Source organism: Serinus canaria, chromosome 10, assembly GCF_022539315.1.
Source record: "Serinus canaria isolate serCan28SL12 chromosome 10, serCan2020, whole genome shotgun sequence".
Lineage (NCBI taxonomy): Eukaryota > Metazoa > Chordata > Aves > Passeriformes > Fringillidae > Serinus > Serinus canaria.
Genome location: NC_066324.1, coordinates 7,838,682 through 7,865,419, shown reverse-complemented (window position 1 = coordinate 7,865,419; position 26,738 = coordinate 7,838,682). Strand labels below are relative to the sequence as shown.

General features: G+C 51.7%; 1 protein-coding gene across 3 annotated transcripts; it reads right to left on the bottom strand.

Moving 5' to 3' along the window:
- Positions 1-19,863: 19,863 nt before the first annotated feature.
- On the bottom strand, positions 19,864-22,532 carry LOC103816077 (apoptosis-enhancing nuclease). 3 transcript variants are annotated; one of them, XM_009090011.4, is made up of 4 exons: positions 22,439-22,532; positions 21,298-21,956; positions 20,815-21,015; positions 19,864-20,438 (listed from the first exon to the last, which is right to left on the bottom strand). In XM_009090011.4, exons 1-4 carry the CDS (start codon positions 22,488-22,490, stop codon positions 20,235-20,237), a joined length of 1,116 nt encoding a protein of 371 aa, XP_009088259.1. In that variant the 5' UTR covers positions 22,491-22,532; the 3' UTR covers positions 19,864-20,234. The 3 variants fall into 3 exon arrangements, with proteins under 3 accessions (XP_009088259.1, XP_018769465.1, XP_030084519.1); XM_018913920.3 differs by having other exon boundaries at positions 21,298-21,953; positions 22,439-22,511; XM_030228659.2 differs by lacking the exon at positions 22,439-22,532 and adding an exon at positions 22,337-22,429.
- Positions 22,533-26,738: the final 4,206 nt, after the last annotated feature.

Sequence of the window (26,738 nt, the reverse complement as noted above, 5' to 3'; positions counted from 1 at the left end):
TCCAACAACTGGATGAGCTGCTGTGAGCACTGGTGGAATGAATCCCAGGTTCCTGAGGGCTAGGGTGATTCAGGCTTTGCATTCTCATGGTTTGTGACTCCACCAGATTTCCTTGATGCAATTATTTTCTTGCGACTCTGCAGTCTACAAATTCTAAATATAACCTTGCACATAAAATAATACCCTCATTTCTGAACCAGTCCCTTGCCAAAAGTCCTGCCAAACAGTTGCTTTTTATATTACATTAGTCATGAACAGTGGCTGACAACAAATTCCTCTTTGCAGACCCCTCCCAGAAATCTTGTGGAAAAGTCCTTTTTTTTTTATAATTCCAGCCTAGCTGAGCATATCAGGCAGGAAAACATTAACATTTTCCAGAAGTGGATGATGCCTCATGCTCCCTTTAACAGTTGTTGCTGGTCCTTTAACAGATGTGTGGGAGAGATGCAAGTGACTGAGCTGGAAAGCGGCGACATTGCTCAACAGCAGTAAAGACACAAGGCCAAGCTTTGAAAATAGCTTTTATAGTCTAGGCAGGATGAGGGAGTGAACCTAGAGATGTTCTGTGTTAGTTAGTGGCAAGGTGCCATGCTGAATCTGAGGCTCAGACTCCCACCATCTCATCCTTTCTGTTTTCACAGCTCAGGTGCTGAGTGAGGTGAAGGCTGTAAAACAAGCAGAAGATTGAAAGAGTTCTTCAGGGCTCCCCCACCCAGGGATGGAAGAGACATTCAGTGCTGAGAGGTGGAAGAGCCATCCCTCTGCCATGGGCAGAGCTGTGGGTGTCACCTTAGGTCAGTGCTAGAGAAGCTTCACCTTCATCACCTGGCTTCACCCATTCCTGCTCCTCAGAATAAGGCAGGAGCCATGAGTGCAACTATCTCTGCACTTATCAAAGGAAACAGGCTTAGATGATTGGAATGGAATGGAATGGAATGGAATGGAATGGAATAGAATAGAATAGAATAGAATAGAATAGAATAGAATAGAATAGAATAGAATAGAATAGAATAGAATAGAATAGAATATTTCAGTTGAAAGGGACCTAAAATGATCATCTAGCCCAAATTCCTTCCACAGGGAAAAGCAAGCCCCTATCTCTTTGCCATTCTCTGAAAGGGACAACAGCTGCAGCCCTTAGGATATCATTCCTCATAAGCTTGTGCACTACAGGGACTCCAGGACCTCTCTGCCTCCCTGCCATTTAACACTGACCCAACACCTCACATCACCTCAAAGCCAAGGTAGTGGGATTTGGAGCCAAGCACAGAGTGGCACTGTGAAATGGCAAACCAGGCTGGAATTTGGTCTTTGTTCAAGCACTGCTATGAAGAGGGGAAGGGAGAGGAGGTGCAGGGTGTGGTACCACTGTGATTTTTCTTAGAGGCAAAGCCAGTTGAAGTTCACATCCTCCAGCTCCTCCTTCCTCTCTGAAGTGAGGCAGCTGGCCACCCTGTTCCATTGTGCCAGCTTGTGTCTAATTGGGACAGGGATCTGTGTTTAAAAATAGCCTTTGAGAACAAACACAAGCTATCTTATGAACCTTGGAAATTTCATTGCTCTTGAGCACAGAGCAGGTGCTCATCAACAGAAGTTTGAGTGAGGGAAGGAGAAAGCAGAGGGAGTAGAACCTCCCTTGGCTGGTTTTCCACTGAAATATGGATTCAAACCCAGGTAGCTGGGGCTCTGGAGGGAGCACTCATGCTGCCTAGAAGAAGCAGGAAGCCAATCTCACTAAAAGCTAACCCACCTTTTCTCAGCAAACACAGGGATCACCAAATCTCAGCCCTGCTCCTGAGCCACCTGCCAGGGTGGTGTGGGTGGCCAAAGGAGCCTGCAAAGCAAGTGCTGGTGTCCTTCACTGCCAGCTGGAGGGATGGGGCTCTTGTGCCTGATGATGCCCTGCAGAGCCCATGGAGAGCTGCTGGGATGAGGAGCCAGCAACACTGGGCCAGAGCTGCCATCACTATGGCTGCTCTTCAGAGACCCAAAGAGCACATTCCTCATCCTTGAACTCCAAAGTGTGTCTATTTTAACCCTGCTCTCCATGGCAACACAGACTAAGCAATGCCATCTCTGCCTCACGTACGCCCTTGTTGTTCTGGTGAAGGGTTTGCTCAGAGCTGACCACCTGAACCAATGGCTCATAGCTGAGCCAAGCCTTTCCCACCCTCTACATTTCCTATTTTCCACCCTCTACATCTCCTGGATGAAATTCTTTAAGAACAGCTGGTTCCTTTTTGGCCTTGGTATTAGAATTAATAAATCAAACTTGGATACAGCTCTTGAAACCTTCCCCCAAGATGCCTTTTAATTAAAGCAGTGGAAAGAAAAGACCAGTCTAAATGTTGTAGTATTTTTAATTAGTGAAACCTTTATTTTATTTGCTAAACAACAAGATTACATTTAAGCCCATTAAAATGAGTCCTTCATTGAAAGGCTTTACAGTGTGTGTGAAAGGGAGATTTAAAGGATATTAATAAGTGCTTAAACATCTTAAACAGGCAAAAACAATTGAAGAATGATATTTTTTAATGGAAGAACTTAAATAACCTTTTATTCCCACCCCAACAAGTGTGTATGTTTGTGTGCTGATGCCTTTGAAGTTTCCTCAAACAAACATGCACCTGCCTTCATCCAGACCCACCCATTCTTTTATCCCTGCTGCCACAGGGAACTGTAGTCCTTTCCCAATAATTCCTGAAAAAAAGTGTTTTTCTCAGACAGGAAATACATGCTACAATCATAAACACTTCACCTGCAAGTCCTCTTATTTATGGTCCCGTGAGTTGTTTATTGCAGGGGAGGACCCTCTCTCCTCAGCGCTGTTTAGGAGAGAGATTTATAATTTCTATTAAAATTACTTAACATTTTCAGAATCACCAACATTTTTTACAGCTATCAGAGACATAGGAGTAACCAGATCAATTCCTATAAGTCCAAGAGAGTGGCAAATGTTTCCTTCTTGGACAAACCTTTGCGTGTTGTCTGCTAATGGGTCTCACCGGTTCTGACTTAGCAGAGCAGGGAGTACTCACAGGCTTTCTTCCTTGGCAAAGCACCCCAGGTTTTAATGAGCAATGTTCACAGGCTCTTCTTAACCTGCTGACTGAGGAATCTGCTCAGAGAAGGCAGAGTTTGCCTTCACAGAGATGTAGCAAAGCTAACCTGCTGTACCTGCCTCTCCATGAATATCTATCTCTCAGAAGCACTAATTATCATAGCTTTGCCATTGTGGAGAGACATATCAGTGTTAGCTGGCCACACACCTGGATGTTGTGTCCATGATGGCTTGTTTTCTTTCTGTTGTTTTTGTTTTGCAGACATTCTTTTATGGCCTCTTGTTAGTGCACGTGAAAGTGCAGAGACCTATTCGCTGTCTGTACATTACAAAAAAGCAACAGAAGCTAAAAGGGGTCTCAGACACCCAGAACAGCTTTTCCATGGTCAGATGATTGAGAGGAAAGGATGCTGCTGGAAGTACTTTTCACACTGTCAAAAGTTGCCTGTTCTTGGTCAAAACATTTGGCCTGATTTTAGGACTCCTGATCACATAACGCCATTTCCTGTCTTCTCTCAGAGACCACGTCCATGGTCATCATCTACAGGAGGCTCTTTCAGCTTCAGATCATGTTCAAGCTAAAGCACTCTCCTGCTTTCCAAACCCAGCAGCAAAAATGAAATCAAACCAGGTTTAATCCATCCATCCCTTCCTGGATAAAGGGGACAGCAGTAGAGGGGTCCTGGGGCACATCTCTCAGCATGATACAGCCCTAACCCTTCCCCCACCCTTCAAAAGACCTCGTGATAGTAAAAAAAGCACTGATTACTATTAAAAACCCAAACCCTGCAGGAAAGCAGGGAGGGGGAGTTTATGGCCATTGACCTTTTCACTCAGGTAGGTTTATAAAGAGCTGTCTTTCTGTTGCACCACTGGGATTGTACAAGTTTCTTGGCCATGAATGGGAGCTTTGTAGGATTCTACTGTGTGGTCATTCACGGGCAATCTGTTGGTCTTTTTGGAGACATTTAGTAAAAAAAGAAAACCTATCTAAGCTACAGGAGGAGGGGGGTAGGCTGAGTATCAGCTAGCGGCCCAATCAATGAGGGAATGTGTTTGGGTCTCCTCCCGGAAGAGAAAGCTTGTTTTAGGAATTTAGCCTGGCACTCATGGGGCTCTGTTTGTGTAGCCCTTTCATTTTAAAAAATACAGGCAGGCAAGTAAGAAGAGATGGATTGGAGCAGGCATGGGGAGAAGAGACAGGGAGGGAAGGGGAACCAAGGGGGGGGGAAAAAGAGCAACTGTTAGAATTGAGAAGAGGGCAACAGTAAGGATGAAGGCAGAAGCAATGATGTGTTCTCATTCTGTGGGCACCACACGGTTCCCCAGCTGATGGTAAGCTGCTCCCTGGGATGGAGCAGTAACCCCCAGGGTTAGGAGAACCCTGGTCCATGTGTGGTGGTGGTGCACAATGGTGTGCCAAGGTAACAACAGCTTAGGCTGAGCATCCAGCACCAAAACTCCATCAATCAGCATCCTTCATCAGGAATGGCACGATGAGGAGTAAAATCCAGGGGGTTTTGCTGACTGTGTAAGAACAAAGCACAGTGGGGCATTGCCAGGATTGGGATGGCTGGACTCCAGCACACTGTAGATACATGGGATAAATTCCTTTCCAGTTTCCCCTGGTACCTGATGGAAGAAGGGCACTAACTCTGCACTAGCAGCCTCCAATGAAGCTGCCTCACCAACCCAGCCAGCAGCTCTGCTTGGACACTGTGCTTTCCCTTTCAAGTTGTTGCCATGAAAATCTGAAATGACTCCCCCCATTTTTCAGTGATGAGGGAAAACTGCTCTCATGTAGCATGATAAAACCCACTTGGCTCTTTATATGACAAAGGCAATATAAATGCCAGGCTCAGCCATTAGCTAAACTAATTTTCTCCATGTGTGCGTGCTTTTATACATATATAATATGGATTTATAAATCTTTATCTAACTCATCAAAATGTTGGTCTGTGTAATTTTCACCTTGCAACATGCAGCTTGTTAAATTCTCTGCATCACCCTGTAGCAATAAAAAGGCTTTCACCTGTGCTGCCCTATCTCTGCTGGTAGCCCCTGCTATCTATAATCTATTGGCCTTTTCTCCTCAAGAAAATTAAAGAGTTAATTTGTGAATAGTTACTAAGAACATTTAAGGATAAAAGAAGTATGTAGCCTGGGGATAAGAAATGTTCACTGTTCTTCACTGGTGCTCTCAAAGAGCTTAAAGAAAATATCTCCCACCAGCTGGTCTACAAAGTGTGTGACTTGTACATCTGTAAACCTGGAAAGTCAACAACCATATATGATGTTAATATTTGCCAGCCAGAACCCACAACTCATATACAGAGACCTTTGCTCTGTCCTGGCTAAGTTGAGGACTGGACTTCAGTTGTGACTTGGAGGGAAAAAAAAAAAGCCTTGTGAAGGAAAACTTTCCATTAGCATAAAGCCAAAAGCACCAGCTGGACGTGCCTGTAGACCAGGGCACTTCAGGGGCAGCAAGGAGGGGACTGGGGGGTGTCCCACTACACTTGCAGGTAGTCCCTGAATTAGACCAGCTCCTGAGCTGGCCAACAAATGGGGGAGAGCCGGGTCTGCAGACCAGTAGCTGTGAGGTCTCTGTACCCACAGTGTTGAGAAAGTGATGCCTGCTTTGGGAAAGCAATGGTTCTTCATCCCTGAGGAGTTCTGAGCAGGAACAGGGGGGAGATGAAGTCAAATCCTCTGGGTCCTGCTGCACTTCTAGGCCTGGGGCTGTGTGTCCTCCTGAAATACTTAATTCCTAGATATTCCTCGGGAAAATGCTGGTGTCTCTTTTTCAGGGTTCCTGAGGAGCTGAACCAGAGGCCAAAGCAAACCAGGGTTTGCTATCAATGACTCCATTGAGGGCTGGGGCAGGCAGAGCACACAGCTGCAGGGCATGGATGCTGAAATGAGGGGGCCTGCCCAGCCTGTGGACTGCAGGATAAGAAAGTACTGGGAGGGAGGATGGGGATGTGGGGAAGGATGGAGAGGTTGCCACTGGAAGTGTGGAAATTGCACAGATTTGGAGTTTCCACTCTGATGTTCTTATAAGGTGTGAATTTTGGCAGTGCTTTGTGGTTCTGTGGTAACCTGAGGAGGCTGGAGCCAGGATGTCTGGGGAGGAAGATGGCAGTGGTGGGTTTTAGAATCCTGGTAGCTGTCCCCTCACTTGTGAACAGGGAATCTCTGCAATGATGCAGCCCACAGGGAAACACCAGAGACCCTGCCAAGACTGTCTGCCCCCGAGTCATGGGTGGTTCAGCCCTGGGTGCAATGCTGCCTTCAGCATCACCTTTTACCCCTGCTCACAGAGTTCACCAGCAGAAACACCTCTGTGAGCAGCCAGCAGCTTCTGACAGCTGCACACACACAGAGGGCAGCACTTCATGCCTCTCCTGGCTGCCTGGCCTGGGCACTGAAGCAGCAGGACAAAAGCAGAGGTGGGTGATTTTGATATCAAACCCTTGCTTAGATCATGGCTCTGGAACTCGTGTACATTAAATACTCATCTAAATATCCCAGCCCCAGACTTCCATGGGGCAGAACCTACCCTGACCCTCCAGCCAAGAGCTCTGTCCCCAGAGGAAGGGAAGACAGAGAGATGTGCACAAGAGCCAGGGACAAGGTCCTGTCAGGTCAGTGTGCCTGGCTGCAAGGATGATAATCAAAGCAACAGGGATCTCTGCAGGGAGGGAGCCCAGCAGGATCATCCCTTCTGCACACACAGGCTGCAGGCACCCAGTAGTCACATCTCTGTGAGAACTGAACAAGCTCATCTGGCTTTTCCTCTGCTTCCCCCTGGGACCACCACCCCCCCAAAAACCCCACCCCAAAAAACAACAAACCAACAAAACAAACCAAAAAACCTAACACCTCCCCCTGCCCCGCCCCAAGAAAACCCAAAAAAACAAAAAAACAAAAAAAAAAAAAAAAAACCCAAACCAACAAAACAACCCAAAGAACCTAACAAAAGAGAGGACCAGGAAGAGATTGTACTTTATCTTGGGCAAGAAGAATAGGCTGGCCAGGAGACAAGCACATATCCTGCACTAATCACCATCTCCTAACCAGTGCTGGTTGTGGTGTCCAGTGTCTGCAGGCAGGGATGCTGCTCAGAGAACATCAGCACGTGCTGTAGACAGCTGTTTCTGAATGGCCAGGGCACTGAGATAATTGTTGCCACAGACAGTGTGAACAGGTGAGGTGTGGGCTTGAGGGACTATCAAGAATAGCCCAGATTTCCCCAGCCTGACATGGTGGGACCGGTCTGGAAACAGAAACATCCTCTCCATTGGTACTGAGGCTTGGAAATGCTTATGCTACTTGAAGAGCAACCCTTCAGGGCTCTGTTGCTGCTCTCCCAGCAGCAGTGACAGGTTTCAGTGCACAGGTTTCAGCCCTGTGCGCTGCCCTGCAGGTTGTTGTTGGGTGAGAGGAGTCTGTGCTGTGCAGACAAGCTCAGGCTGGCCTGGGGAAGGGACAGAGGGCCTTGCATTGCTGGGACAGACTACAGCCCAGGCTATGGCTCATCCCAAAGTGAAAGCTGGAAAGAGCCCTGGGTTGACAGAAGGAGTTCTCAACTCTCCCTCTGACTATGGCTTTTGTGAGTCAGGTTGTGTTTGCATAAACTGGACCTAGTTGCTAGCTGCAGGTTTTCCTGCCCATAACCACTGTGCCCTCAAAGACCTTCAGCTGTGCCATTATAGAAATTATTATGGTGACTGCATCTCTACCCTACTGCAGACACATTCTGGATGGAGCAGTCAGAATGTGGTAACACTAAGGGAATAAGATTATTTGGGCAATTTTTCTTCTTTTGACAGCTCTTGAACTATGAGAGATTCCAGTAAGAGCAATTACTGGCAGAATGGACGTGGAAAGGGTGATTTTTCTAAAGCAGATATTGGAGAGGGTGTTTGGAGTGAGGGATTGAGAAAGAAATTTGACCTGTGTCCCATCAGAGCAAGCAATGCAGCTTTGTCACCACAGAGGTCCTGCAGACCCCAGCCAGGGGAGGGAAGGAGTTCAAGAACTCATTTTGAATAAACACAAACTGTGCAGAAATCTGGGCTTTCTTCTCCAGCAGTGGGCAAGCAAAAGGGCAAAATACTTCAGCAGCCCACAGGCTGACAGGTTTCTTCTCATTTCAATGGAGTGAAGGGAAGATCTTGGCCAACACTCTCCAAACTGTGGGTGTGCCAGGATGTTCTCAGGTTCTGCCCACATTCACAGCCTGACTCATCCTGCAGGAGCCTTTTGGGTGGAAAGTGCCCTGTCTGCAACCTCCATGGCAGAGCTGAGTGTCAGGAGCCTTTGGGTAAGGCCTGGCAGGGACTCCATGGAAGAATCCCTGACCTTCACAGCCTGCAGTTCCAGACAGAAAGCCTCATTCCACCCTGCCTTACTCCACCTTTGCCTTTCTCACACCGTGGAGGTCAGATGTGCCATACTGACCCCCCTCCCCACCAGAGCTGCAAGATTTGTTCTAGGGCATGTTGGCATTGCTGTGCCAGGTTCAGATTTTCTTATACAGCTCAGATTCACCTCCCACACCTTCCCTGGGACAATCTCTCCAGAGCCCAGCAGTGGTTCAAGCTGGCACCACACCTGCTTACAGTAGGAAAGCACAACTGCCAGAGGACTGAGCACTGGGAAAGGCTGGACTGTCTTGGAGGGAAAAAAAGTATAAAAGCCATGTTGGGCATTTATGGCTTTTGGAAAAGAAATGTCAAAGCAACAAAAGAAAATCCAGATGTGCTGCATTTGCATGGTAACAGGCTAGTTAGGAGGCAGCCCCACCTGAATTCTTGCAGCTTAGCATTTCTCTTGCAGTTTATTGATTCAGAATTTTCTCATTATTGGCTCATCTTTAGGAGAAAATGCTGTTCTTGCTTGGCATTTGATTTTCCTTCAGAAATACTGTTTTTATCGCTATTCTTTCAGCAAGTTTTCCTAAGAAACTGGAGACCTTCAAGCTCAGCTGGAGTTTTGCCACAGTCTTCTACTCAATCCTGGTCTAACTCAAGGACTGAGAACAAGGCTGAAGGCAGCAGCATCTCTCCCTGCAGGTGCTCTCCTGCACTGCAGCAGCTGTGATTAGAGCAGTGCAGAGTCACTGTCACACTCACACCAGGCATTGGCATCTGTCAAGAGAGGGCTGGAGGGGTATGGCCTTTAAGGCAGGCATGGTATGCAGGATTAATCCAAAACCCCTCCTGGTAAAGGGCAGTGGAGAGAGAGAGAAGCCACTCTGGGATGGGCAGATGTGCCTTTCCCTGCTCATGTATCTCCTAAGAGAAATCTTTGGATTCCCAGTTTGTTTCAGTGAGGTGGGTCCAGAGAGGCCAGCATTAAGCACCTAAGAGCCAGCACATTTTGCAGCTCTCTGCCCCAGTGGGGATGCAGTCTCCTGCCAGCTAAACTCAGACACCCACACCTGGCAGGTGAGAGACATTAGCTACAAGGTGGGGTGCTGGGGAGAGCATGAAGCTGTGAATTGAAATCATCTGAAAGTCACCCTCACATGTGCTCACCAATGATGCTGAAGGGAACCAACGTCTGGAAGGTGGGGCAGGGTACAACTGGGAAAAACAAGGAGATGTTCTGTTCCATGTTCACTTAAAACAGCACTCGAGGCAGCTCTAGCTTCCTACAGGACAGAGGACACAGCTGGGCAGAGCATCCCTCACCTGAGCCCTCACCTGAGCCTGCCCACCCCAGCACCAGGGCTCTGCAGGAACAGGCTCATCAGTGCCCCTTCCTTCTGTGTGAGGATTTAGGTGACAGGGAGGGAAGAGAATTTTTGTCAAACTGCTGGTGTACAGCAGTACCTGTAGAGCCAGGGAACATTGTCCTGAAGGAGATGAGGAGGGTAATAGGAATAACTAAAAATAAAAACCTTTTGGATTCTAAGAACTTAAAAGAAAGATAGTTTTTAAACACTTACTAGCTGCAGCTGAGGGTCAGCAATGCTGCCTACCTGAGGCCGTGTGAACTAAGAACATTAATTGAGCCTCCTGGGTATGTAAGCCTCTTATCTACTTACACACAGTGCTTTATCTGGGTGGGGAAAAAATGAGATTATTAGCTCCTTTTAATGAACAGCAGTAGGATGTGCGTGTGCACTCTCTGTGCTGGAAGATCCTTTCCTCTCTCTCTCTGTTTTTCTTTATAACTATTACCTTTTTAGCATATGAGCCCGGACTTCAAAAGGGATGTGGGTGTCAGAGGAAGGGAGAGGGCTCCTATTCATCTTTTCGGGGCTGAAGGTGTTCTCAAAGCTTCTGCTCTGCTCCTTAATCCTACAGGTGCTTCTCAGTTTCTCAGATCTGAAAACTCAAAGGTGTGGGGCTCTCCCTGCCTTGCTTAAGTGAGTCCCTGTTTGGCAAGGCAGCCTTTGAAGCTGCTGGCACCTCCTGGTGCCTGTGCTCTGTCTGGGGTGCACAGACAGTGTGGATGGGCCAGGGCTCCTGGCAGGCACAGGGACCTCGAGGATGGAAGTGGAAGGTGGAGGTTACACTTGGGGTGATTTAAATCCCACTCAGAGGCCATGGAAGAGTCTCTGTGAGACCCAAGTTTGTGTGTTGGGGGATAGCAGACACTGCTCTGGGTTGTGCTCGTGGCTTTTGGTCAGGCTTGGCTGCAGGGGCTGGCTGGGAGTTACCCACAGTTTTGCTCTGTTTAAGGAGACAAATCCGTGTGAGATCAGCTGGTGCCACCCCCCAGCTGCCCCCTGCCTCCTGCCACCAACAGAGTGGGGGGCCCTGCTGGCTCACAAGCCCCAGGGGCCTGGAGAAGGAAGCTGATATGGGAGAGCCTATCTGCAGGAGCAGGATGTTAAACCCCCAGCATGGAGTTTCCCAAGGCAGACTGACTCCAGCAAGGGGCTCCAGGGAGCCCTGCCTCCCCTCCTGTCGCCAGCCCTGCCTGTCACCCTGCCACTGCTGTGCCTCTGACGTGATCTCTGCTCTGAGTGCCCTTCTGATCTGAGGGTGACTTCCACCAGCTGCTGCCCTTTCCTTTAATGTCTCAGGGAACTGTGTTTGCTTTTCAGATTCCCTTTCCTGATTGTTTTGAAAGACAGATGCCCTCTGCTCCCGCTCCCGTTAAAAGCCATGGCTTTTCTTGCTCCTAGTGGGCTGTAAACATCTTTCCTGTTACAAACCTGCCCTTTCAGTTGCTCTCTGGCTCTAAGCTGTGCTGTTTTTCCCTTTGTAAGATGATTCTCATTTATTACCCTCTTATCCATACGCTGCTAGGGTGGGCAAGCAGAAATTGGGTAATTTCCCCTCTTCTAAGCTCCACTTCCTAACTAAATTACACCTGGACTCACCACTGACATTAAGGATGCTGTACTTGAGAGAGGATTCAGGCCAGCATGAGGGTTTGAGAGCACTGCAGGGCTTTCTCCTTGTCCTCTTGTTGTGTTTGTACCTGGAGGCTATTGGGAACTTCAGCTGTGGGGAATCCACAGTGGTCTGTGGCTTGGACCAAATGATTTCTAAGCAAGGGCAGGGTGAGAGGGAGGAGCAAAGCAGGTCCCAAAGCAGGGTTTTATAACTCCCTCCTCACATCTAGACTGAATCCGAGGAACTGGTCAGTCCCTCTCCCTGCAAGAGCCAAGCATGCCATAAAGATGGAGCCTGAGGTAGGGGCAGGCACCTTGCAGCTCTGATTCCTCACCCTCATCCTGCCCTAAAAGGCTGATTCTTCTCCAAATGCTTCCACAAACTTCCAGCCCCATTCCCAGCTTGAGTTTTCAAAACTGCCTCTCCCACTGCACGTGAGGGCTCATCCAACATCTTCCTTGCACCTCTCACTCCTTGTCCCAGCCTAGCTGCTTCTGCCTGTAGGAGGCAGGGGTAGGGGGAAAAACCCTGTAATTGAGACCCTCAATATGGTTTGCAAAGCTCTTCTGTCCCTACTGTGATTCTGCTTGTTCTGGTGGAGGGAAAACTGGGCCAGGGATGGGGTCATGTGTATTTCAGGCATGGGAGAGCAGAAGCAGTTTGTAGGATCCCCAGTGCACAGCCACTGCTCTGCTCAGCCCCTGCAGAATAAAACAGGCTGTGGCTGGCAGAGGTTGCTTGGTGCTGGACAGTGCCAGCCCTGGGATGGTGATGATGGTTCAGGTGGGGGGGCCATGAAGTGGAGAGGGAGCTTTTAAAACGCTGCAGGGCTTGGCATGAGGCAAAGGAGTACAGCAGGGAGAAGGCTCTCTTCCAAACTTATATATGTTATTAAAAAATAAAAAAAAAATAAAAAAAAAAAAAAGAGGAAAAAACCCCAAAAGCTGGAGCTAAAAAGGCAGCTTGAGGAACGGAGCTGCTGGAGTTTTCCGAGAAGGCTCCCAAGATGCACAATGGGAACATCTGTGCCTGGGCTGGCGCCTTGGAAGGGTCTCAGCCCGCAGAGCGGGGCTGGCGTCAGCCGGCTCAGCCCTGCCTCGATGCCTGCCCTCCCCAGAGCCTCGCCCGGCTCCTCCCGCTGCCCCTCCTGCCTCGCAGCCAGCCGTAAATCCCCTGTCCCACCTCTGCCCCTCCGCCACGGGCTCTGCGGGCTCTGGGCAGCCCAGCATCCCGCAGCAGGGGCAGGGGAGAAGGAGGTTTGGCCCTGGGAACAACTGTGCTCTGTGCTGCCCGTGAAAGGCAGCTTCATAAGGCTCTTCTCTAAACGTCCCCTTATTGGGACCTGCTCTGGGGACACGGGCACAGCCCAAGGCACACAGGGCCTTGGCCTGGGCAGTGCTGTTCTCCTGCTTTTGGGGCTCCCTCCAGGACACTTAGGCTGCTGATGCTGAAGGCAAACATAATTTCTTCTCCATTACTTCCAGCTTGATCTATCAAAAGACCCCTAAAGACCAGCAGTATAGAATAACGATAAAATCTTGGCACAGCTCCTGGCCTTTGCTGCTCCAGTCCTGATGTCTGGGTGGCTCTGCAGGACGTGAAGCAGTTCGAGTCCCCATGAATGGACAGCACTCAGGGGTTGCCTGGGGCAGGGCGGAGATGGGCAGAGATCAGCAGAGATGAGAAACCATTTTTGGAGAAAATTTTTCACCCTAAGCTGCAGGTTAATGCCATCTTCAAATGACAGCTGCTGCTCTGTGTAGCCCTGGCTTTGAGGGTTTCCATCACTTCCACCCACCATTGAGTGGGGCCCTGTGTCACTTGGCCCCTGGAAGTTGCTACTCACAGCTGAGATGCCCATCTTATAAAGGCAGGGGTGGTTTCCAATAAAAGGGAAAAAAAGGGGTCTCCACCCTGGCCAGGTGAAGGCCAAATGCACCCAGACCCCAATGCTGCCCTGGAGCACCTCTGCCTGTCCCTGCCCCGGGTCCATGGGTGGTTCTGCATCCCTGTCCCACCACGTCCTCCTGCCCATGGCAGGCACTTCCCTGACAGACACAGCTAATGGTACTTTATGCCCCTGCTTTTACCTTCCTAAATGAATTCCTACCCTCTGAGTAACACTAATGGGTGATAGCTTGTCTTCCTCCTGTCTGGTGCTCAGGAACTACAGCTGTACATGTTTTTTGGTGACAGTTAATGGATGGTTAGTCGCTGTTTTACTCAAATGCATTCACGATGGAATTGCCTCTTTGTCCATTTTCTCCTCCTGTTTTGGGGCTGTCACCATAACAGCAGCAGAATTTTAAAATACTAATGGATTGAGGAAGACCTGGGGTATGGGAGAGAGGCCAGTGCTTGCAGAATGTTATCAGACCTCAAAGACCCCAAAGCACACAGGGATTTAACTGAGTGATGTAAGTGCCCTTCAAGCTGCTTTTGTGCTTGTGAGCTTCCTAAATTCATCTTGGGAATCCGGGGCAGAGCCGGGCCCCCTCCCCTCCCATCCCATCCCAGCCTCTGAGGGGATAATTCAGGAACCAGCAGCCCGAGGGCACCATCTAGTGAACAGCCGGGACTGCAAGAACCTGAAATGGGCAGAAATGGAATGAAAATTGGAACTGGGAGCTCCCCGGGGGTCAGTTCAGGGGGCTGGGGAGTCACGCTTTGTGCTTTCCCTCTACTCCTGTTATTTTTAATTTTTTTTCCATCAGGTTCCCCCAGAGAAGAGCGTTCACCACGCTGCACCCTTTGTGGCAGGGATATTGGCCTGGAGCACGCCACACTTGCTGCTCTGCCCTGGCCAGTGGTGCTGGAAAGATGATGGCATTATGTTTTCTTGTTAGGTGGGGGGAAAACAAAGAGTTATTTCTAATGGTTTGTGAGGGGATGCAGGTGTGCAGGAGTGGAGTGGGGGAGGCAGCTCTGTTGTGGGGCAGGTCTGAGCTGAAGGCATTTACATCCTTTCAGCTGATGTAAAACCACCCTTTAAGAGGAAAATTTAAAAGAGCTCCAACATCCCCAGGGTGAGCTGAGAGGGCAAAAGGAGAGGCTGAAAGACCACAGATTTGGTGCACAGCTTCAAGGTCCCTGAAATGATGAAGGAAGTGGGGATGAAGGTGACGCCACACCACTCCCCTGCTGTTCCCAGCACCAGGAGGCTGAGCTGGTCCTCTCCCCACACTGCCTTACTGGGAATTGCAATTCCTTACTGGGAATTGCACACCTTGCCAGGAGAAGGCTGTCCTAGAACCTGCTGTTCCCCAAGGAAGATGGGTTACTGCAGCCCAAGAGCAATTCTCTTTGATATCTATTGCCACTGTTGCCAGCCTGACTCCTGCAGCATGTCCCTGCTCCCACTGATTCCAGGCCAACCCCAGTCCCCCCACCCATAAAATCAGTGGGGTTTTTTGTGATCTGGCTTTCAGAGAGGCTGTGCTTAAGGCATGGGCTTATGCTCATGTATTCAACCTCACTGTCCTTAGAGATGCTGGAGGAGAGAATCCCAGGACAGGAACAAGAAAAGGTGATGTCTCCAAGCAAGACCACAGCAGTGACCAACCTCTCAGCTCCTCCTTTTCCTGGCAGTGTTGGGGAACACCCCCCATTCCTCTAGTGCTTCACCCCACCAATCCCTCCTGATCTAAAGGTGGCACCTTCAGCAGCTCATGGCCCCCACAAGCTGTTGGCATCCAGCCCCAGGTGACCCCGTGAGTGCTGTGGGGTGCCTGTGGTGGGCTGAGCCATTCTGGGGGGCCTGCCTGCACAGAGAATGGAGGGGGGTTATCCTTGGGGGCTTCTTTGTGTTTTTCTGCAGCAATCCTTGCCAAGCACCCAAAGGATTTGTGCAGCAGGCACTGAGGGGTACAGGGGCACTCAGGTCAGGCCACCCCCCGGTCCAGCTCACCCTTAGCAGCCCCCTCTGGGGCCACCTCCCTGGGGAGCACGGAGCTGCTGGGAATTGTGCCTTTCCCTCTCGTATGCACACAGTCACGATGGTTAGTTAAGTGGCTTGTTTTTCATTAGGAAAAGACTGTTGCTAGGCCACCCTGCTCCCCGGCGTCGGTCGGGAAGGGGTTTTGCAGCCAATCCGGGAGGCTGTGCTGGGGTTTGCACACGCACACATCACGCACACCCCTGCTGCAGCCCAGGTGCTAAGCGGCTGCCAGATGTGCCTGCTCATTTCCACATCACACCTATCCGCTCCTTCCGGCCAAGCCGCTTATTAAGGCTCCTGAGATTTTAATTTAGAGTTGGCCGCGAGTTTTCTGCCTTCTAATTTACCCTCGGGGAGTGGAGGAGAGGCGGGGTGGGGGTGCTGATGGGGCGGGGTGCAGGGAGCATGGGTTCTCCCTGTGCTTTGGTCTCTGGTGCAATGCCCGAGTGAAGCCTCTGCTCTCTGGCTGCAAACAGGGTGAATCCTCCCTCCGTGTCCCCACAGCGAGGGGACAGACTGCCTCAGCTTAGGGGCTGGCTCCGGGCTGTTCTTAGGTACCAGCCTTGCTCCACCCCAAGACGTTCCTGCTGTGATTTTTAAGGAAGTCCTGTCCAACACCAGGTGTTGGTGAGCTCCTCCTAACTCTGCGATTCTGTGATTTGGGCTTTACGTGGCATTTCAGCCGTGTGTCCTGTGATGAGCAGGGCCAGCAGCAAAGCAAGCCAGGTGATTGATCGGTCAGGGGATGCTGCTCCCAGCTGCTGTGGTCTCCATGCACAGTCCCTGGCAGGTTGGAGAGGAGCTGGACCGTGGTCAGGCACTGGGGATGCAGGGCAGGACGGTCAGACACATCCATGCACAGGGCTCCTGGCACAGCTGCTGCTCTGCCATGGTGCAGTTCCAAGCATCCCATGGGTGTCCAGCACCCTCCCAACAGAATCCCTGGTGCATGGACAAGGGAGGGAGTGAGCTGAGCCCAGGATGTGAGCAGGGTGGAGCCTTTCACAGCTGCAAATCTCTCACCGTGGCAGGAAAGGAACGGACACCAAAACATGCAGGAAAAGGTGGACAATCCACTCAAGCCTCAGTTTTTGAGTGCCCCCCATGAAAACCCCCATGTAGGAGGAGGAAAGCTCAATAAAAGCAAGAGAAAGCATTGAATTGTGCCTGCTGCTCAAGGAGAAGCTGTTGCTAGACAGAAGTAAAAGCTGTCGCCATCGGCTCCCATTGGCTCAGCCCCACTCCAATGACGGCCTTATCGGTTACCTGCACTCACAGCTGGCTGGAAAAAACTCATTTGACAATGTTTTCCCTCTGATAAAAAAGCCCAGTGCTGGATTCATGGGTTTGGGTTAATCATTGTTCAGGGGTTGTTGAGATAACAGCTGAGTTTTCTGCAGATTCTTCAATTATCACAAATTTTAGCGTAAATGGTGAGCCAGCCCAGCTATCCTTCTCCCACCTAAAGATGCTCAGCCTCCCAACACCAGCTCCAGCAGGCTGCCCGTGAGATGAGCCTGAGCGTGTGATGAGCTGGAGTTTGCTCAGCCATGGCAACTCCGAGCTGGCACAGAGGTGAATATTCACAAACACCTGTGAAAATCCCCATTAGCTCTGAGAGGCTGGAAATGGGGCCACTGTCGCCACTTAGATTATTCAGAGCAAACACTGTTGGCAGGGAGCAGATTGCCACCACCTCTAATCATCCATGTGAGGTCTGCTCAGCAGCAGCCCTATTTTGGGGGGATGCAGTACAAAGTGTTGGGGTTTTCCATGCCCTTAAAATCTGATGGAAATAGGGATTAACCCTCAAATTTGTTTCTCACCTTCCCCAAGAGGAGGAGATTGTGGCATAGAAGCAAAGCTTGCAGGGCATGACAGCACCAAAGGGCAGCTGGCCTTTGGCTGCCTGGATGCCTCCAAATTTGCCTCCAAAGCAGGAGGATATTTCAGCAGGAGGATTAAATCTGTGGACGGTCAAGATTTTAGAAATGCTTTTTTCCCCTTAATTATGCCTTAGGCTGATGGCAAGGCAGACTGAGCCACTGGCTGGTAAAGCCTTCTCCAGGTTCATCCCAACACACCTGTCTCACATTGGCCATCACAGGGCTGCAAGGCAGTGAGACAGGGGGGCTGGAGGGGCAACAGGCTGGGGCTCAGGTGGAGAAATTATTTGGGAGCCATGGAGTGCCCCATATAAGCTCTCCAGAAACTCATGTACACCCCAGAGGGATGTGGTTACACGGGCCAGGTTACATGGCCATGAGCAAAGCTCTGCTCTGTCCTTCCTCCAGGTCTGCTTTCCCAGGAGCAAAGACAGCACTGCTGCATCACTTTTGGAATGCCACCATCTACTGACAGTGGGATGCAGAGCTTCCACCTTTCCTACAGCTTCGCCTCCCTCCTGCTGTGCCAGGGGAGGTGGAGATGGCAGAGAGGAAACAGACCTGCACCAGCTGTGCTCCTCCTGCACCCCTCTGTGTGCCCTGTGGGGTGCAGGCCCTGCTGATATTGCTGCACCCTGAGCTGGCTCAGAGGGTGCTGCTGGCCCTGTTTTACACCCTGCTGCATCAGGAACACACCTGGGACAAACTGGAACAAGCAGGATTTAAAGGCCAACCACAGGGCCACATTTCCTTTGCTCTCCAGACCACGAGCTCATGGCAGAGCCCAGGTTATGATCTCTGTTGAAGGATGGCTGTGCTTGGGCCACCATGAGGACAAAGATTCTTAGAACTGTCTGACACGTTTCAAAGCATTTCTGAGCTGTTCCTGGCTTCCTCTGCCAGGCAGGGAGGAGTTAAGATGGGAAGTGCAAGATGTGTCTGGTAATGGCACTGATGTGTGCGTCAGGTGTGCCTGCGTCACCCGGCTGCCTTGGCCGCTTCCCAAGGCTGGGGCTGAGCTCTCCTTACCTTCCCCTGGCTGCTGGGAAAAGCCTGGGGTGGTCTAGCCTGGCTGAGGGGGTCATGGACTCCATGCCAGTGCTGGCTGTTGTAGCCCCTGTGCTGTACCAGGCTCCCCAAAGTCCCCAGGGTGCTGGCAGCCCTCCAGCCTGCTCTGCCACCTCCCTCTCACAGCCCAGGCAGTGGGACTGGGCTCAGGGGATGCCCCCAAGGGCTGCTGTTAAGGCACATTGTGAAAAAAAAAATCAATTTTCTATAACCACGGCTGCTCAGTTCCCTGGTGAACCAGATAGTTCCCTGTGTCCAGCCCCAAACCCCTCTCTGGTGCTCACACACCTGGCTGGGGCACACTTCTGCAGCCACAGATCATCTACATGTCACCTACAGGCAGAGTCACTGCAGATGAGCAGTACCCTGTCCCCACACTGTGACAGCAGCCCATGTCACAGCTCACAACATTCCCACAGTGATCTTGCTCCCAGACCCTGGGCTCTGACTGAGCCCATCCCCTGCTCCTCCTGCCTTCACAGGGGTGTCCCCAGAGCAGAGGGGACAAGCCTGTACCCCAAGGACTACCTGTACCCCAAGGAACTACTAACAAGGAACTACCTACTCCAGCTTCTCAAAGCACCTTTTCCAGTTGCAGGTGGGTTTGAAGCCCCAGAACATGGCATGGTACTTGGGCACCTGTTTGCCAACCTCAACCTTGCCCTCTCCCTCCTGGAGAACTGCCAGATCAAATCATGCAGAATATACACAAGGGGTTTAGCCAGAGCAGTTTTTAATTTAGAATTGGACAATCATGTGAATAATTTATTTAAAATGAAGTGCATTCTATGCTCTTGTCCAGGCTGGACATTGATTAGACCCAGACTTTCCTCCTGAACTTCACTGTGCAGTTGGATCCCTGTAAATCTATGGGCCTGATGGGATTCATCTAAGAATCCTCAAAGAACTGCTGATGTCATTACAGAGCTGCTCAACATTTTTTGAGCAGTCTTGGGAATCCAAAGAGGTCCCAACTGACTGAAAGGTGGCAAATGCTGCCCCAGTTTTGAAGGGCAAGAAGGACACTGGAAAATACAGCCTGTCAGTCTCACTTCACTGACAGGTAAAATGATGGGAAGTATTTTTCTGGGAGATATTGAAAACCACCTGGAACACAATAGTCCCAGCCAGCATGGCTTTATCAGGGCAAAGTCCTGCTGGATGAACTGGATTTCCTTCTACAGCAGGGTGCCCACCTAGCTGATCAAGGGACACCAGGTGATGAAATCTTCTTGGACTTCAGCAAAGCTTTTGATACCATATCCCAGTATCCTTCTGGAGAAAATATTCACACAGCTGCAGCTGAGCACTGGAACAGGCTCCCCAAGGAAGTGATCACAGCACTAAGCACGTCTGAGTTCAAGGAGTGTTTGGATAAAGCTCTGAGGCACATGATGGGATTCTTTGGGTGTACTGTGCAAGGCCAGGTGTTGGACTCAATGATCCTGATGGATCCCTTCCAACTCAGCATATTCTATGATTCTGTGAAAGAAAGTAAGGAGCAAACTGGTTGTTTAATGGCCCAGATGGTTCTCACCCTTTGGACATCAGCAAAACACCTCGGTCCCTGCACAGGAAAACTTGCCCCTTGCTGTCTGGGAGGAGGACAACCCCACAGAAGGCATGGAGGGTGCTGGAAGCCCCCATTACAGGCCCACAAAAGCTCCTCCAGGCTGACACAGGACCTGCTCATCCCCAAGTGACAAATGAACACGGTGCAGTCACAGCCCTGATTTCTGTGTGACAGCTCTAGGCTGCAGACAGCATTTTTGGGAGATTGCTTGTGTCCAGGTGTCACCATGTCTCCATCCCTGAGCAGAGCAGTGCTGGGCACGAGCCCCAGGGGAGGAGGCTAGCAGTCACCTCCACCTTTAACAGGCACCAGGATGGCCCAAAACACACAGAGGAAACACTGTTCCCCATCACAGGCTGCTTGCCATCAGCTCTGTGGGCCAGTACTGGTCATCCAGGTACTGGCTGCTGTCTGCAGCAGGGTCTGTGATGGGGCTGGGGGGCCGGGGGGGCAGGCTGTGGGCCAGCTCCTTCTCCCACTGCACCTCCACCAGTCTGTACAGCTCCATGGCTGTCTGGGCGTCCTCCACCGACGAGTGTCCTTTGCAGCCCACCTGAAAAAAGGGGAAAAAGCCTCGTTAGATAAAAGGGGCAGCAAAAATCTCACAGGTCACATTGTCTGCTTGCTTGGAAGGACCCAAGTGCTGTGGGTTTTGGAGACAGCAAAGGTTTGATGTAGCCAAGGCCATACAGGTATCTCTTCCACCCTTTCTGGAAGGCACAGATCCTGTCCCCATTTTACTGAGATATTTAATGGTCAGACTGGGAGGTCCTTGGCTCTCCCAGCTTATTTATAGCCAGGAGCATGGGGTGAACAAGGCTCATCTCGACCTCACAGAGAACATACACGAAGGTGGGACGACCAAGCTGACCACAGAGGTCCACAGCTAACCCAAGGCTGTTTCCCATCTGAGGGCTCCTGGTGCTTACCTGGATCTTTTTATGGAGCAGGTGCCTGGCCAAGTTCTTGAGGGAGACATTGGCTCTGACGGGCAGCCCTGCTCTTTTCTTCAGTGCAGGGCTCTGGCTGGTGTCTCGAGTCCTGTCTTTCGGGTGGAAGTACTTCAGGGCTTGGAAGTCATTGTGGATGGCGTGTCCTACCACAATCTTGTCTTTCAAGATCTTCAGGATCTGGAAGAGTCACAGAGGGTTAGACTGACACTGCAGCAAAAGAAATACCACGCAAAAAATAAGCCGTTTTGTATTAAATTCAGCTCCTTGGCTTCTAGCTTTTAGGTTCCCAGAAGGAATAACAAGCAAGCAAACCAACCCACTGCACAGCTTCAGGCTCCCACTCCTGTGTTGTGCCTCTGCCTCAGAGTAGCCTAGCACAGGCCACCAAGAATCCCAATATGTGCCTGACAGATAACACAGAGGCTTTTTGACTTTTTTTTAAATTTCTTTTCCTCTGACCTCAGCCTGGGCAGCCTTGAAGGGAATTGCATTCTTCATGTGCTGCTTGGTGATGCCGCTCCAGCGCGTCCGGTAGTCCATGATGGGGAGCTCGGGCCGGACGTACTTGTCATAGATGACATCCCCCTCGTAGTTCACCACGGAGCAGCGTGCCAGCTCGCTCAGCTTACCCTGAGGGCCCGTGCCCACCATCTCACAGTCGATGGCCACGTACTTGCCCGGGCGCAGCACCAGGGAGGACGTCCGCACCCTCCCGGAGCTGCCGTTCCCCTGGGACAGCAGCACGGAGTGGTGCCTGGCTATACTGTCTGGAGAGGCAGATGGAGACAGGGATGAGGACACGGTCTGCTTGGGCTTGGGGACCTTGTCACAGCGCGGTGCCGTGGTCTCGGTGAGTTCAGTGCGTGCCTCCAGCCCCACCTCGGGGGTCTGATTGCCCGGGTGCCTATGGGGGCTCAGCAGCCCCTTCTGCTCCAGCACAGCCCGGCGCGCCATGAATCGCTGGTGCTTACGGCTCTTCTTCTTGTTGCGAGCCTGCGGCGAGCCGGGACCCTTCGGGGCCTGAGCGCAGCCCCCATGGGCGCCCTGCAGCGTGGGCACGGAGACCTTCGGGGCGGGCAGCAGTGCGGTCATCTGTCCTTTGCCCGGTGGCATTCCTGCTGGAGGGTGCACAGGGGGCCGTGAGTGCCATGCGGACCCCATACACCCCTGTCAGAAAAGGACGCACAGACCCCACGGCAAACCCACCCCCCTGCGGGGATGGCACAGGCAGGAGAAACGGGGCAAGGCCGGGGGGGAGGGGACACGGATGTACTGTCGCACCCTCCGACACACCACGCCTTTGCCCCCTCATTGCCAGGTCCCACACCGCCCCATTCCCGGCCACAGGGCCCTGCCCACCCCCTCGCCGATCCACAGCCCCCTGCCCACCCCACTACCCCCCCGTCAGCCCGTTCCGTACTCCCTAAGGCCCTGTCTGCCCATTACCCGGGCCCTCTCCACCTCGCTCCAGGCCCCAGCTCCCTGCCCGCCCCGTTACCCATCCGCAGACCGCTGCCGGCCGTCCCGGCCCCTGTGTCCACCCGGTGTCCCTTGTACCCTCCCGGTGTCCCCTGTGCCCCCCGGTGTCCCCGGTGCTGACCGCTCCCGGCGCCGCTCACACGTGTCCGGCCCGGAAGCCGCCGCGCGCACATGCCCGGGCAAGTCCCGCCGTGACCACGCCCCCCTGCTTTCCTATTGGCTGCGCGGAGTTGCTAATCTGCATACAGGGGTGGGGCTTCTACCGCCCCCGAGGGCGGGGCTGTCGCAGTTTTGGGGTTTTTTTGGGGTTTTTTGGGGAGTCCCGGAGCTCCCAGCCCGGACTGGGGGATGCGCAGAGTTTCAAGCGTGTCCCCCTCTGCTCTTGGCAGAAGGGCCTCGCCGTGGGGCTGGGTTTGGGTTGGCACGCACGCTGCGGTGCCCGGCTGCACGCCCTGGAGCGCAGCCCGGCACGGACGCACGGCTGCGCTTTTCCCGGTGTTCCCTGTGTCCCGTCGTGCTGCAGCTGGGCTGGGCTGGGCTGGAGCACGGCATCCTGGGGTGTGCATCCTCCAGGCTCTCCCAGGATGCTCCCCGGAGTGGTGGGGGGCAGCTCCAGCTGGGGCATGGTTGAAGGGGGGGTTTCAGACCGGCCTCTCGTTGCTTCACTCTGAAAGCTCACAAAAGCAATGTCCGAGGTGGTCAGAAGAGGAGAAGGGCCGCAGGCAGCCCCAGCCAGCGGCTTGTCCCCGTGCATTCAGCATCGCTGCAGAGGCCGTGTGCCCTAGGGCAGACTGTGACTTGTTGTGGTGGGATGAGCCATACAACAACAAAATCACTAGTCTTCCACAGGGAACAAGGCACCGTGTCCATCCTCATCCCTCTGGGCCTTGCCGGGAGTGTGCCCTCTCTCTGATACTGATGGGGCTCACAGGGATGCAGGACAAGTGTTTTCACACTCCACCGTTCTCCCTTTCCACCACCCATTCGCTTCTCTAGCCTGGTAAGAAAGGAAAGATTTAGATTGCCCCGTGGCTTATTTTTTCATATTTATTTTCTGTTTTTCTTTTGGTCAGTAAACCTCTTCCTTAAATCAGTTTCTCCATGTTTTCCATTTCTTGCTTCCATCCCTGCTGTTCAGCTAATTAATCTCCTTTTAACGAGAGTCATTCAAATGTCTCACAATATCTTGCTAGGGAGTCCTGTCAGATCTCTGTAGAAATTTATACTCATTTCTGGTGGTTTTGGTGAAACTGTGTATTACAGCTCTTGGAGATGGTTAATTTCATATTCCTGGGCCTCTCCACTGTGTTTTTCTCCCTATAAATGAGGTGTGAGCTCACTATCACCACACAAGTGAGAGCAAACTCAAGCCTTGCTGTGAGGGACAGGGGCTTGCATTTCTTCCCTAGCTCTGGGTGGATAAGGTGGTGTGACTGCCTGCTCTTCTCCTTCACACCCTGCATTGTATGATGAAAGAGTCAAGTGCCTGGCTGAGAGCTTCTCCTTGGACACATTGGTGTTCCACTCGTGGGTCTGATCACCTTGTCTTGTCCACAACAAACCCATCCATGTTCCTTCTGTTCTTCCCAGGATGTATAGTTTGAGAGTGCAAAGTTTTAGCTGTATCCTCATGGCTACAAAGAAACCTCAACAGAAGAAATTATGGCATGTGGGGAGGAAGGGAAGAGCTTTTCCCTGTTTTCCAGAGTGACCAGGCTTGGGAAACCAAATAGTCCAGGATGCAAGGAAACAATGCTATAATTTTTTCTCCCTACCCCATATACAAAGATGGAAGTGAAAAAAAGTCAAAATATCTTTGAAAGCTGAGTCAAAAAAACTTTGAAAGTGTCCCACTGACCCCTGGATCCTCAGCAGACCGTTCTCCCACAGTAAGTATTTCTCCTTTTGGTAAAAGCCTTGCATTGAACAGGGATGCTACTCACCTCCCCAAGGTCCTGGGGCCATGCTGGGGTGGAGGGTTGGGCACCAGATGGTAGAAATCACATTTCAGATGTGCCAGATGAGCTGAGATGAAGGCAGAACGCGCCAGAGCCCGGGAGAGGTTTCTGCGGTGTTTGCACAATTTGAAATAATAACGAAATCTGTAAAACTCTGGGTAGAGCACGACTAGAATAACAGGCTAAATTTGTCAGATGAATAATTTACTAGAAGTGATTGGCCGTGCTCCAAGTGAGATGAGCACCAGGCTGGTTCCAGGCTGAGCAGCCTGGGTGTCTCGGTCCTGAGCTGGGAGCTGGTCCCTCTCCTGCTGCCTGGTCATTGCTCTGCCATCAAAGCTGGTCTCTAGACAGGATGCCTTTCACCAGGTCATCACTGCCCAAGGCTGCAGGGATTCCTGCAGAGCTCCTGGTGCCTTCCAGAAGCTCTCTGCTCTTTATTTTCAACGTGCTTCTTTGCAGAGAGGAGACGGTGGAAGTGGGTGTCTGTCTCTGGCTCCAGGCTCGTGGACTCACCCATCCTCTGCCTCTCTCCCTCCTCCAGCCACTTCTCTGTCCTCAGCCAAGGTGCAGAGCGGATGGAAGAACAGACACATCTTGACATTTGGGGTGGGGAGGGAGATGAAATCCCAGTGCTGAGAGGAGATGGTGACTGCAGCCTCAGCAAGCAATTAACGTGATCATGTTTATGAATGCAGATCAGTAATTCCAGGTAAACTCCCCAAGAGCAGTGCTGCAGGCGAACAAAGCCTCCTGCCCACCCAGGAGCCTGCCAGCAGGCCCTGCCAGTGCCAGCACATTCCTGCTGTGACTCTAAACTGCTTCATTTCCTTGTGCCAGCCTCAACATGCATTGTTTTGTCTCCTATTACCTTGATGCCAGAGCTCCTCTTTGCAGTGTTGGTTGCACCATGTCCTTCTGGACCTCTTTGTTCCCTCCGTGCCGAGGGGGATGATTGGTGGGAATGGGATAGGTTAACTCAGAGAAGGCAGCAAGGACCCAGCTTTGCCTCCAGGGGTGATGAGGGATCACTTCATCATTCTGGGCTCTGCAGGCTGCCTGGTGCCTCCCTGTCACCCCCCTGTGCTTAGGGAACCTCACCAGGGCTCCCTGAGCTGCTTCCATCACCCTGAGTAGGCTGGTTTGTGCCCAGCAGCATCCAGAAGATCAAACAGAAGCTGGGAAGCTCAGAAATAGGATGGGGTAGTGACCAATTGCTGGACCTGATTTCCTTTAGAGGAAGAAAGTCTCATCATGACGGAGCACCTGGAAATACCAGCACCATCCTTTGGTGCAAGGGACCAGCTGGGACAGCCAGTGCCATGTGGCTGAGGTGTCACCAGCCAGCAGTCTGAGGCCACCAGCACGAGGATGTCAGAACAGACAGGCACCAGGTCACTCCCTGGCCTTTGCTGTGATGGGACTTGGAGCACTGCAGCCCTCTTGGTCTATAGCAGAGGCCCAGCACAGGGATTCCTGCAGGACCCCTCCATTGCCATGCTGAGATCCCCATCCTGAGCCCACCTGTGCAAAACCACCAGGAACTTATCCAGGAGACTCCCTCCTGGCTAAGGATGGGGATGGACTGTGTGTGAGAGCAGCTGCTCAGCCATGAAAACGATTCAGTGCTGTAAAACTGTGCTTGGAAGGCAGAAAACATTTTCCTTTCCCTCAGAGTACCAAGAGCCTCCCTATCCCTCTGACACTCCTCCAACACTCCATGGGAATTGCCTGTATCCCTCCAGCATGGACAGATCTCCTCTTCAGTCATGTCCAGGGGGTGTCAGTGCTCCAGGGATGCTGTGGGGGATAAGGAGGGATGGATGCTCCCAGAGCAGGAGGTGAGGGAGGATGATGCTGCCATCCATCTCCCCCCTCGCTCCCCATTTTCTGGCTGGCCCCCAGGAGAGCAGTGAGCAATTATGGTCCACGCGGAAGCTTCATTATTGCCCTGTCGTGGCCTCGTTTGATGAGATGTTTTATTGCCAAACTTATTAAAAGTGAAATGTGCGGTTTCTGCGCAGCAATTTCCTGGCTGCAGCGATAAGCTGGGCTCTGCCCGCTGTGTAATAAACAGTTATTTTTATGTACAGCTCTGGCTGGGGTGACAAGGAAGGGAGAGGGCCTGGCTCGTGTTAATTGCGATGGTTAATGGGATCTATACTGGGAGCTGCGTGTGAGGAGTTGAGTGCCCTTCCCCTGCCACCTTCTGTGACAGAGGTGCTCGGGGTGTTGGCAGTGGGGAGTGTGCAGGGTCTCCTCCCCACTGTGCATGGGAACAAGAAGGATTAGTCTGAAATCTCCTCACCTGCCTCCTCTCAGTCCTCGGTCACAGCCTGAGCAAATGAGGGACCTGCTGTGCATGCCCCTGGTGTGAGACTCCATCCCCTGCAAGGGCTGCCCCTCAGCTACATTGATTGCACCCCTGCAGGAGGCTGGAGGGAGCTCCAAAACCTGGGAGCT